Raw genomic sequence first — 12,937 nt, 5'->3', positions numbered from 1 at the left:
TCATGACTTCGTAGTCCTTACCTTTTTGAGAACTTCGCTTTTGTGTTCCTTCCATAAATCAATCTATTTAACAAGCAATGCTGGCTCATTAAGCACTTCCTTGAGTAGATCTAGAGTTTCAGCCTGAGGAGTATGCTACAACTACTATCTTAAGTTACTAAAATTCAACTTGACATTAAAAAGAACATTCAAACAGAAATTGACAAGGCTTTTTAACAGACATATAAAGTAGTTCAACATAAGAACTTGTTGAAAAATACCCCCAAGGGGTTAGTAGTGTTAAACTTTCATGATTTGTTATTTTTTCATAACAACATCATTCATCTTAGTTTTTGGCATCTTGATAAGGAAAGGGGAACATGTCTGAAGCATTAAAGGATTGTGTACGTCTCTCAATCTACTGCCCCTCATTTCTATCAGCCCAGAATTAATCCCGTGTGACCCCTCTTGCTTTGGGGGTTGACCTACAACAGGGAGTAAAATGGATTATTCATATTCAGAAACCGAAATGGGTTGCAGATTCTGGATGATCTGATTTGATTGGCTATATTGGGTATTTGCAAGGTCGCTGCCATATGACCACAGTCCCTAAACAAACAAAGAGCTATAAACCCATAAGCACAGTCTCACACAATGGTTTTTACTTTTTTGATGGAGAGTGTTTAATAGGAGACCATTTTTTCACTCTAGAGAGAATTTCCAAATTACTGGGACCATAATTGTATAAAATAAACTGTCATGTTAAATAACACAGAAGCCCTTTAGTATTGGAACAAACAGGCTTGCCTTTAGCTAAAATTCTGAGGTTTCAGCCTTGCCTAAAGAAATACCAAATAATGAAATGAATAATATTTTCCCCTTGAATTCAAATCCTTCCTTATGTTCAGTTTAATCTGTAGCTAGCCCCAGGCCAGTAAATTTATATTAATTCTGTGGCTTTGTTAGAGCTCATTGTGAGTCTTACTTAAGAGCTACTGTAGTATGTCTGAAGTTTATGCACTTGTACTAGTATTGAAGTGATCAATGACCTGTTTGGCCCAAACTTCTCAGGCAGTCACTGGGATGTTGAGTCTCAAAGATCCCCATCAATTCAGCAGTGGATGCTGGTGTGCCTCTCACTAACCACATATCAAATGGGAAAGAGTGAAATGGTGAAATCCTGCCAAAAAGCCAAAGATGGCAGTCCTGCCCTGTGCACCGCTGAGCTACAGGGCACTGTTCCCAACACTGCACATGGCTCCTATCATCCTGCTGGGAAAGTGTGTTTTCTACTGGTGGCAGGGTCCTGGAAGGGCCTGTGCTAATAAGCAACCCTGAATATTGGTTGGAAGTCACTGGGCTTTGTTGAGGCCTGCAGTAGCCCCAAATGGCAGGAAATGGTGGGCGTGATAGACCAGGGAGAGACAGGATGGGATAGTCTGCCCCATGCAGCTGGACAGTCTGGTGAAATAGGCCCTCAGGCCTGCTCAAAGTTTTAGCGGCCTCCTTGCTTTTAGGATAAAGACCTGAACTGTCCTCACCAATTGCAGTGGCCAATTTAGGGCCATATTATTGTCCATCCTCAATAGTAATCAGGACCAGGAAAAGTACCCAAGACATAGCCTACTTCCTACCAGGGATGCATCAGATTATTTATGTGGTGGGTTTTACCTTCACCCCCAAGTTCACAAGGGAAGGTAGCTCCCATCACGGAAATGACCATCAGCCCTGGGAGCCAGTTTGTCAGAGGACAGACACCAAAGAAGCGCTTCTGAGAGGGGAGCCATGCGAGCTCCACCAGAAGGTGACCTTGCTCTCCATGTGGAGCCAGACTTCCTGCTGGGGAGAGGACAGGGGACATGTGGCTGCAGGAGCCTTTCCTCCCAATACTGCAGTCGGAGCTCACACACCTCCTCTTCCTGATCCTGCTGTCTGATGATACCCTGGGACCCACTCATCCATCTCTCCCAACAGAACATGACACAGCTGTCCTAAGGGCCTCTCTCACCCATAGTGACGAACCCTGATGAGGAGGGAACATGTACAGGAATCTGGACATACTTGATGCAGCCAGAGTAGAAAACCAACCCTGCAGTCTTTGAAACCAGTCTCATGTGTTTTGGAGAGTTTCATACCACCTTTGGAATGGGTGTTTTTTAAAGTCCAGTCTTTGGATTGAATTACCATGTTTTCTGCAAACTTAGATTATACAGAAGTGTTTGTGAGCCCTTGTTAAAATATTTAATGGGTCCGGTCAGTGTGGCTCAGTGGTTTAGCATCGACCCATGAACCAGGGGGTCACAGTTCCATTCCCAGTCAAGGCATATGCCTGGATTGGGCTCAATCCCAGGTGGAGGGGTGGGGTTGCGGGAGGCAGCCAATCAATGATTCTCTCTCATCATTGATGTTTCTATCTCTCTCCCTCTACCTTCCTTTCTCTGAAATCAATAAAAACATATCTTTAAAAAAGAAAAAAGAATTGTTAATGGGATTTACATCCAATTCTTCTTTTTACATTTTGAGTTTCTTTTTCAGACTGAATTTTATGTGCTTGTAAATTTTAGAATACATTGGATTTGGAGCCATGTTTCCTAGAAAATATATAAAGAAGCTCTGGAGCCCGCTAGGCGAACCATTATTCTGCCTCTAGGATGCCCCCGCCAGTTCCCAGGAGAGGTGGCCTCAAGAGAGACAGTGTTCCTCCAGTCCCTAAGGCACCTGGCAGGCGCCCCCCAGGCCCCTCAGCAGGTGCACCAGCATATGCTGGCTCCTTTTGTTTCTGGCATCCCATCTGTTTGATGGTGCTCTGAGCCAGGTCACTCTGAATGGCTCTCCCAAACACAATAATTACCCCAGAGACTGGCAAAGAATGGGTTGACTAAAACCTAGAAATGAAATCATTTTCATTCTATTCACTCCTTAAAATTGGGGCCTAAAAAAATAATTGGTTTTGTCTCTGGTATTTCTCCTTGGAACCCCTAACTGGCACTGTCCCAGGGTCTCATGCTCCTGTTGGTATTGACCGCATTTTTTAAATCTCTCATAATCTGGCCTCCATTAGTTTACTTCAAACTTAATTTGGACTTTCCAGAATGACTTTACCACGCTTCACCCACATTGCTTTGTTTTTTCCTCCTCCCTCATACCCACCCCACCTCACCGGGACTTCATGACCTCCCCCCCCCCCCCCCCCGCCCCAGGAAAACCAACACATTTTCCCATTAGATCTCATTTCCCCTCACCCTCCAGAGCATGTCACAGGACCTGCTGATTTGTGTGTTCACATTTTTCAAGTGCTCCCTTTACTGCTTTTTATAGATATCTATTTTTACCAGATCATCACTGCTTCTTAATTGTTCTCATATCTTTCTTTTTTTTCTGTTGTTCAAGACAGACTTAAATCAAAATAGCAGAGTGGCCCTTGAGCTTTTAGATGATCTTTCTGAATCTCAACCCTTTCTCTTTTAGTAATGAGATCATTTCCCCTTCATGCTATTTCTTTTCAACATACATTTGTAAAAGCCCAAACTGTGTTTTTCTTTCTTGAGGACACTCAGAACTCACTTTCCTTATTTCTGCTTATTTCAGGGGTTGAGAATACAGGAAAAGCTGTCAGATTGGCAACCACAGTGCAAAGATTAATACTATCTTAATTGCACTAAAAAGCAAAACGGGAAAAGGAGATGCAAAATTTCCCTCTATTTTCCCTTCTCTTTCCATCCCATCTCTCATATTATTCCAGCCCTTTCATAACAGAGACTGAACATGTTCTAGGGAGCCATCACTAGCATGGGCAAGGACACAGCTGAGTTTATGATCTATTCAGTCTCTCAACTCTCATTTTTTTACATACTTATTATCCACTTTTTCTTTAACTTTCCAGGTTTGGTATTCACTTTTCAGTTCCCCTCCTTTCATAGCCTCCCTTTGTTTAAGCTCACATTCAAATCTCCAAAGATTTTGAAATTTGAAGTCACAAAAAATTGACTGGATTTCAGCTGTATGAACAGAGCGCCTTGGGAGCCAGCGTCAGGAGTGGGAAATGATTTTCTGAGACAGCTCAGGGACCAGTGATGCAGACCTCTTACCTGGGTCATATCACAGACACCCATGTACAGCCTAAAGCACCAGGCCAAGAATAAGCCAGAAGTAGCACTATTCACAATAGCCCAAACCTGGAAACAATCCAAATGCCCATCAGCTAGCAGTGGTCGGCAAACTCATTAGTCAACAGAGCCAAATATTAATAGTACAATGATTGAAATTTCTTTTGAGAACCAAATTTTTTAAACTTAAACTATATAGGTAGGTACATCGTTATTAACTTAATTAGGGTACTCCTAAGGCTTAGGAAGAGCCACACTCAAGGGGCCAAAGAGCCGCATGTGGCTCTCGAGCCGCAGTTTGCTGACCACGGAGCTAGTGGATAAACAGACAGTGAAATGAACATGTATATGCAATTTCTAGAGAGGCAAGCTATAGACATGGAGTGCAGACCAGGTTGGTAGGGCAGGAGCAGGGACTGACTGCAAACAGGCACACAGGAATTTTGGAGAAGGATGGAAGTGTTTTAAAATGAATTGTGGTGATGGGTGCACAACTATGTAAATTTACTAAAAATAATTGAGCTGTGCATTTGCATTCATGGATTGGAAGAAATGTAAATTATATTTCAATAAAGTAACTAAAACGAGAGGGAGAAAAGAAAAAAAAAGCCAAGAAGACACAATCCAGCATATATTTCCAGCCATGCTGCTCAACTCCATTCTTTTAAGAATTGTCTTAGTTATGGATTACTATTCTCTTCCTGTCTTCCTTTTGGGAGTGAAATTTCTAATTTGAAGCCACAAACCAAGAAACAACCAACCAGCCATCTTCAGTACTGAAGTACTAGACACTGTGATTGTTTTGATACATATGGAAATCTCTAAATGAAAAACTGCAAGTAAATTCACTCTCTGGGACCATATCTTTCCTTTTGTCAGAAGCAATCATTTGGTTGTTAAGTCTACCCTGCTTATTGCTGTTACTTTCTTCAAGCATGAGACAATGTCCTAAAGTTCACACAATTACCTTCCTCAGCTGGGGCCAAGCCTTTCTCAGCATTTTTCTATTCTTTTACTACAATAGAAATTCTTAAATAAATCAAGTCTTATTTCAAACTACTAATGATCTCTGCACCAAAAATATAAACCTCGTCTTAATTTATTGGTTTTTAGCAGCTGTTCCCAGCATGTGGAATTAGCCCGAGCATTGTCTGTAGCCACAGATGTTAAACTGTTTTCTGAAAAAGCCCTGTCCACACCTACTGAGTATTCTCCCTGTCACCCACTGCCCCTCTATCTTGAGTAGAGGTCAGAAAATGATTCTTTTCTTCTGAAAGGTAGGAATGCTGGTAAGCAAGGGCAGTGGTGCAAGGTTCTACTTGACCTGCGTAAAACACAGGCCACAGTGGTGCTCTCAGGTTATAATAAAGACGGCTGCAGGCGGTCCTCTCCCTGCAGTCAGGGTTTACTTTATCCTTCACCTAGATTAGGCTTGCACCACAGAGTGGCTTGCATCCCTGCTGATGCTTCATGTAACACCTTATGGACTCTCCTATAGTCTCAAAGTGCGATGGGATGGGATCTGTTGGCCAATTATGTGGAATAGTCTTCCAGTCAACATGCTCTCACTTGAAACTCTGCTATTTCGATGGAAATACCCCCAAAATAAGAATACATGGACTTCCTTCATTTTCCAGGAAACCTTCCACTCAGAGTGGTTCCATCATCATTATTTTTTGATTGACTATTTGACTATGATGCTGATGTGCTACAACAGAATGTGCCATGTCCCTACTGTCTTTGAAATCGATTACTGGACTAAAATGACATTTTAAAACAATTGGTTGAAAGTACTAACGTTCTAAACCAGTGATGGCGAACCTATGACACGCGTGTCAGAGGTGACATGCACTCATTTTTTTGGTTGATTTTTCTTTGTTAAATGGCATTTAAATATATAAAATAAATATCAAAAATAAAAGTCTTTGTTTTACTATGGTTGCAAATATCAAAAAATTTCTATATGTGACACGGCACCAGAGTTAAGTTAGGGTTTTTCAAAATGCTGACGCGCCGAGCTCAAAAGGTTCGCCATCACTGTTCTAAACCAACAGCCTAAATGAATACCTAGTTCCTTATGTTGTTTTAATTCATATACAGGGGATGAATGAAAACTTTTTTTTCCATTACCATTGTGTGGTGGTTTTGCCTATCCCATCAATCTTATCTTGTAACTTTCCTCTCTGACTTGCCGATTTTTTTTTCTCTGCCCATCTCTCCCTCCCTTCTGCCCATCTCCCCTCCCTCTATGTGTCCCCACCTTGTGCATCCCTCTCCCCTCTGTGTGCCTCCTCTGTGCATCCCCTCCCCTCTGTGTACCTCCCCCCTCTCTGTCCATCCCTTTCTCCTCTGTGTGTCCCCCCCGTGCATCCCCCTCCACTCTGTGCATCTCCCCCCTCTGTGCATCCCCTCCCCTCTGTGTACCTCCCCCCTCTCTGTCCATCCCTTTCTCCTCTGTGTGTCCCCCCCGTGCATCCCCCTCCACTCTGTGCATCTCCCCCCTCTGTGCATCCCCTCCCTCTGTGCATCTCCCCCCTCTCTGTCCATCCCTCTCTCCTCTGTACATCACCCCCTCTGTGCTACTCCCCCCTCTGTGCATCTCCCACATCTGTGCTACTCCCCCCTCTGTGCATCTCCCCCCTCTCCATCCATCCCTCTCTCCTCTGTACATCCCCCGCTCTGTGAATCTCCCTCCACTCTATGCATCCCCTGCTCTGTGAATCTCCCTCCACTCTATGCATCCCCCCCCTCTATGCATCCCCCCTCTGTGCATCCCCGCTCTGTGCATCCCCCCTCTGTGCATCTCCCCCTCTGTGCATCTCCCCCCATTGTGTATCCTCCTCCCCTCTGTGCATCTCTGCCCTTTATGTATTCCCCCCCTGGCCATTTGAGATGTTCCAGCAGAAGATGATCCCTCCCCTTGTGCTCTGGAGACAGGCCATGGACGGCAGTGTCAGAATGGCACTGTGTGCAAGCCTGGGTGGGATGGGCCCAGGCACGGCATCACCAACTTCGACAACTTCGCCTTCGCCATGCTCACGGTGTTCCAGTGCATCACCATGGAAGGCTGGACAGACGTGCTATACTGGGTACGTAGCTTGCGATGGGCAGCGGCAGGGAGTCCGGAAAGTTTTAAGGCTTCCTTCCCTCGACATCTCCCTTGTTTACCTCCCATGACTTTGATGGAGAGGCTGATGAATGTCTTTGATTTCTTTCAGGCCTTTCCTGAGAGACAAAGCAAACACTCACACTCCCTGTGAGTCTCTCTTTGCCACCAGCCTCAGAGAAATGCCACCTTTCAGTGTGTGCTATGCTTTTCTAGTAAGAAACATGGCAGGCACAACACAGGATCCCATTCACTCCTCTCCCACTATTGGGTTTTTCTCTTCTTACTATTGTCTTGCCTCTGTCCCCAAAAGATACATCATTTATAATTTTTAGACAGATCATTTATAATTAAAGAGAAACATTAGGCCTGGTCTTCTAAAAAGAAGCCATTTTTAAAAATATATATTTTTATTGATTTCAGAGAGGAAGGGATAGAAATGGAAACATCAGTGATGAGAGAGAATCATTGATTGGTGGCCTCCTGCACACCCTACACTGGGGATCGAGCCCACAACCCTTCCATGTGCCCTAACCAGGAATCAAACCGCGATTTGGTCAACGCTCACTCACTGAGCCACACCGGTCAGGCAGAAGCCATTTTTATTGAATGGTGTAGCGTTAGACCATGCTATTATATTCTTATTTCTCAGAGTAATCTTACCTATCTTATGAGAATAGTCCAGACAAATACATTGCTGGCTTTCTTAGTGTTAACAAAACATGCTGGTGCTTACATGATGCATATTTAGAAACTATAGTTCTTAAGTGTCAGCCATTTGACAGCAAATCTTTAAAAATCTTTTGCCCCTTTTCATGTCCATCAGCCAACAGTACTTTGCCACCTTTGAGCCACTGAAGGGATTTTGGTGCAGCCTATCCCACAGGCAAACACACACATCATGTTTGAGCGGTCTCCATTTGGCAGAGTTAAATCCATTATTTATAAAAATCCAGGAAACATAATTCTTTATAGTATCTCCTATTTTAGCAGGAAATGATTCACCAGAATCCAGTGTTGTTCTCCAACATTTGAGTGAAAATGCTTGTTCCATTCTTGAAAATACCATCTCACCTAGCATTTTGCAAACAGTCATGTTTTTGGCCATCCTGAAAACCATGTGAGAGCATGCTTAAGGAACAGTGTCTGCACGCTAAAGCATGGAAGAGGGGTGATGCCTCCCCATCAAGCAGAGCTGCCAGACAGGCAGGCACCAATGCCATGAGGGGTGCTAACTTCTTTCTGAATCAGAAAAGTTTGTAGCAACATGGAGATGTGATATAGGGATTGTATCCTCTAAATTTTTTATAAGCATCATGTTCTATTGATTAAAAACCCCATTTCCCAGTTTTTATGTTGTAGTGGACATGCTGAAACCCAATGTTGCTATGAAATTGCACCTCTCTGCAAATGACTACTTGAAACTTGCCTGAGCACCTTGTACCTAGCAAACATTTCCTGAGCATACCTTGCATGCCAGGAGTGCCCCTACAGACTGAGAATTCAGACTGAAAAACATCCAGTTCAGACTGAAAAGCTCAGTCTAGGGAAACACTAAATTTCAACTGAATGATGGCTACACAACCAGAACCCCTGCTGGGAAAGTTGCTGTGTTGTCATACTTTCAAAAGAAGATGAAGGCCAAATCAACCCTTCCTCAAACTAAAATGAAACTTTGAAAATATTTTCTAAGACCCATACTGAATAAAAACTGATTTTAAATGATTTGTACAAAGAGAGGGATTGAACTTATTATGCTTAGACAAATTTATTTCACTTAGCAAAGTTGATCAAATTCCCAAGTGGTCCTAAGGACAGAAGCATCCTTTTTCAGATGGGCAGTTTGGAACGGTGTATGGAACGGTGCCTTGGAGCCTCACCAGGTGGAGCTTCAAATCCATGCCTTAAGTTGCTATGGAAACACCTTTAATGGCAGCAACTTGAGGGCAGGGTAGTGGTGGGTGAGTGTGGGGTTGAGGGGAATAGGTATAATTTACTTTGCTAATGGCCCTGATGTATTTTTGTGATCTTCCTTCATTACATCCCCCCTCTCCCCAACAACAACTCATTGATACCCCACCAGCCAGATGTGACCCAAAGAAATACTATCATGATGACAACGGAGTAGGGAATGAGAACAAGCACACAAATGCAACTACCAATTTTCAGCAGCTGTGTTGTGCTTTCTCCCCTGGGGTGTGTGTTGTGCTTTCTCCCCTGGGGTGTGTGTGATAGAGCTCAGGCTGGAAATGGAAAAAGTGTCAGAGGTGAAGAAACAATCCCAGGCTCATGGGACATGCCTCTCTGATTTTCCCAGCACCTTTTTGAAATTGCCATGTTATGTGTGTTTGTGTGTGTGTGTGTGACTGTGTGTGTGTGGGGGGGGGGTCACACACACAGTCACACACACACACACACACACACACACCTAAAGCTGAAACAGAGCCTCGTACTTGGGTATTCATGATGGAGGCACCTCCCAGCCCAAAGCTCCTGGCTTTCAGATAATTTCTCTGATTGCTTTGACCTTCCTATGGCCATTTCTTTCTTCCTTCCTTCTTCCTATTTTTCCCTCTTTCTTCCTTCCCCTTGAGCATTCCTCCTCCTTGCCTCTAGGCTGTATCTCTAAACCCACAGACTCTCAAATCTCAATGTGCTTTAGTATAACATGGAGCTTTCTAAAATGAAGATGCCAAGACTTCCCTCAAGCCATTGGATTAGAAGCTCCAAGTTAGACCCAAGTATATGCATTTTGAAAGCTCCCCTTGTGATTCTGATACTCAAGCTGGAGTTTGAAAACCCCTAGAAGTCTAAACTATTGAATTTGAATGGTGCTGTTTTGGTGCCCCGAATTTGAACCAGTGTAGGTAGATAGTTTCCATAGTAATTGGGGAAGTAGGGTCTTCTACTCAGAAGAATGCATTTCTCTTAAAATCCAAGGGACAAGTCTAGAGGACATGGGAGGGAGCAACCCAGATTTTCAAGTATGGCAGTGAATGGAGACCCCAGGGCTGGGTTCCTTCTGAACCACCATACAGCAGGGAGAGACTAGATCATTGCAGCACTAAAGAAGTCAATGATTCAATCACTAGATACCACCTTGGATAGAAGGGAGTTAGAAGGTCACCAGTAGCATACACGCACCTGCCTTCTGCTATGGAAGATACTGAGTCTATTTCTCCTTTTCTCTGACATTCATTATTTTATCTTGTTGTTGTGATTTTGAAGAGTTAGAGCACTCAAAGTAAGATCAAACTTGAATATTTCCTCAGCTATTAAACTTTGGCCAAACACTAGGTCAAGGTCCCAACTAGCTGAACAATTAGCTTAAAACATTTCCTGTACCTAGTGCCCCATTCTAGAGGTTTGTAGATGGCTGGGTATGGGGATTTGGAAACTAAGACAAAACTCATGTGTGTGTTTAGGGGTGTGGTTTCCTTGGGCAATGGCTTCTTAAGCCAAAGCCTCTACGTTTCCTCCCAGAATGTTCACACCTCTTATGATCTTGGGTGGGAGGGGAGATGATGGTGATCACATAAAAAGTGCGGCAGGGAGGAATTTAGGGTTGTATGGTATGGCCATTGATTTCTAATTCTACTTCCAGGTGTGTTTGGTTTTTTTAACCTAATGTCCCTAGCCTGGCACAGTAGAACGCACTCTGGTCTATGTTTTCCAGACTCCTGGTCCTCCCCACCCTGCCACCATTGGGGTCACCATCTCCCCACCACCCATTGCCCCATCCATTGGTTTCTCCATGATCAGTGCTTCCACTAATTTAAAAATATTAGCAATTGAGCTTTAAAATAAGATTAGAAAGAATACTTAGTGAGAAATCGTGTAAAGGAAATATTTTAGAATCACAAAGAGTGCCTTCTGTAGGGTCTGGATTAGTTTGGGTTCAGCAGGAGACCTTGGGAACAAGTAGCATGTTTTGACTTTTCACAAGTCAGTTGTTGACACTGCACTCTGTCTTGTCATTCCAGTACATGTCTGCACATGCTGGGAAGATATTCCTACTGGTATCTCATCTCTGGTCTCAGTGCTGCTGAAACACCCCTTGTTTATGACAAAGGCCTTTTGCATTCAGGCAGTTTGTAACTCAGGTTTTACTCTGTTTTTCTCCCCTCCTCCATGGTTTCTTCAGAAGGCCACCTCTTTCCACTAAGTATAGAAACTGAGTCTCTGAAGGCATCAGGAAAGCTGAAAGGTGAGCTGGATGCTCTTGATGACCTAGTAGTCATTCTAAGTCAGGAGTTGAGAAAAAAATCCTCCAGTGACCCATAAACAACATTCTCAGTTCTAACAGGTACCAGAGTAGAGAAGGTGGTAGGTCCTACTTAGGACTCTGTGGTCTTTAATTCGGAATCTGTCTCAGAGTGTTACCCACTTACCCAGCTTTAAACAGAGAATCTGTTATCTAAACTGTAAACTGTTGGTTCATAAACATATCAAGAAAGAGAATTAGCATATCTCAAAGTTGTTATTTATTTACTTAGTGGGTTTCATTTTATTCATTTCACTGGTGTTAGGTGAGTCCTTATTATTCAGTAAGGCCTGAGTGGGGCCTGGGTGGGGCTGGTGGGGAGAAGAAGGCCTGCTCTCAAGGAGTTTAGGATCTAATTCGAGAGACAGGGGCCACACAAAGAAATGTGTCCTAACAATATGGAGCAACACAGAGGGCAGGGAGAGCATTGCAAGGGGATCGGGACCAGGAACAGGTAGGATTTTGCTGGCCTTGAGCCTGAATGAGGAGCAAGAGGGCTCCTCTGCCTGGGAGAGCAAACTTCGTAACAGTTCAGGAGATTGAAGAGAACTGGGTTTCAGCTTCTCTCAACAGACCCAAGAAATAACTCTGCTGCCCAGGTGCTATCACCAAGTGTTTAAAGGATCAATTGGGGTCTAGTCACAGGCATCAGACTTGGCCCAGGCCCGGTGGCTGCTCAGGACAACAAGCATGTCTTCTGCCCCCTACACATGTCTTCTGTCCTCTCCACGGCTCCTGACCTTCCCCGGGAAGTCAGTGCACAATCCCATCTGAGTTGAGGCATTTTTAAAAAGAGATTGTAGATGGAGGGCTTGCCTTCTCTGTGTTAGGAGCCCATGGGTGTCTTTAACATGCAAACCAGGCTTTTTACTGCGCTCCGAGGCTCGCACAGGTTTTCTGTGCCGAACAATGAGCAGGCGTAGGGGCAGAAAGGAGTCAGGTGAGACCTGTTATCTGCTATGCTGCTCTCTCAGTGACCGTGGGTGGACACCCCATATCCCAGCAAGCAGGGTGACAAAGGTCACGATTAGTCACAGATTTATCTATCGAGTCTTTGCTCAGGGCACTGGCATTTTTGGCAGCAGCAAACCCTGTCCTCTAATGACACTGTATAAAGTGCTGTGACTTTTATTGGTTTACACCTCCTGCCTTTGTTGGCAAGTGACAGCCTCTTTTGGCATTAGCTGTAACAGTCAATCTCTTCAGATTCATGGTGCCTATGCCAAGCCTTACAGAAGAAAGACAATGCTTGAAAACCCAGAGAAATCAGCTAATATCAAGAGTGGCCTAGAGGGAGTAGTGGCCAAGAGGTGTTCCTGCTGTTTTTTCTTTGGGTGGGGGGTGGGGGGGATATACATTGATTTAAGGTTGGATTCCCGTCAAGGAATTAGATTGAATGGTTTCAGAAAGTCTTCTGTATTTTCATTCAGCATTGCCTTTGTCCACTGATTCTAGGGCCAGTGAGCTGTGTGTTTCAACAAA

At 44.0% G+C, this 12,937-nt stretch overlaps 1 protein-coding gene across 11 annotated transcripts in view; it reads left to right on the top strand.

Annotated features, from left to right (window-relative positions):
- CACNA1C (calcium voltage-gated channel subunit alpha1 C) overlaps positions 1-12,937 on the top strand; it is a 698,738-nt gene that overhangs the window by 510,545 nt on the left and 175,256 nt on the right. For 10 of the 11 annotated variants that reach the window (XM_036302132.1, XM_036302133.1, XM_036302134.1 and 7 more), the window contains exon 7: positions 6,978-7,174. In XM_036302132.1, the coding sequence (XP_036158025.1) occupies positions 6,978-7,174 (197 nt within the window). The remainder of the gene's footprint in view (positions 1-6,977; positions 7,175-12,937) is intronic. The other variant, XM_036302127.1, reaches the window with a different exon arrangement.

Source organism: Myotis myotis, unplaced genomic scaffold (genome assembly GCF_014108235.1).
Source record: "Myotis myotis isolate mMyoMyo1 unplaced genomic scaffold, mMyoMyo1.p scaffold_m19_p_3, whole genome shotgun sequence".
NCBI classification, from domain to species: domain Eukaryota; kingdom Metazoa; phylum Chordata; class Mammalia; order Chiroptera; family Vespertilionidae; genus Myotis; species Myotis myotis.
This window is presented reverse-complemented; position numbering and strand designations above follow the sequence as displayed.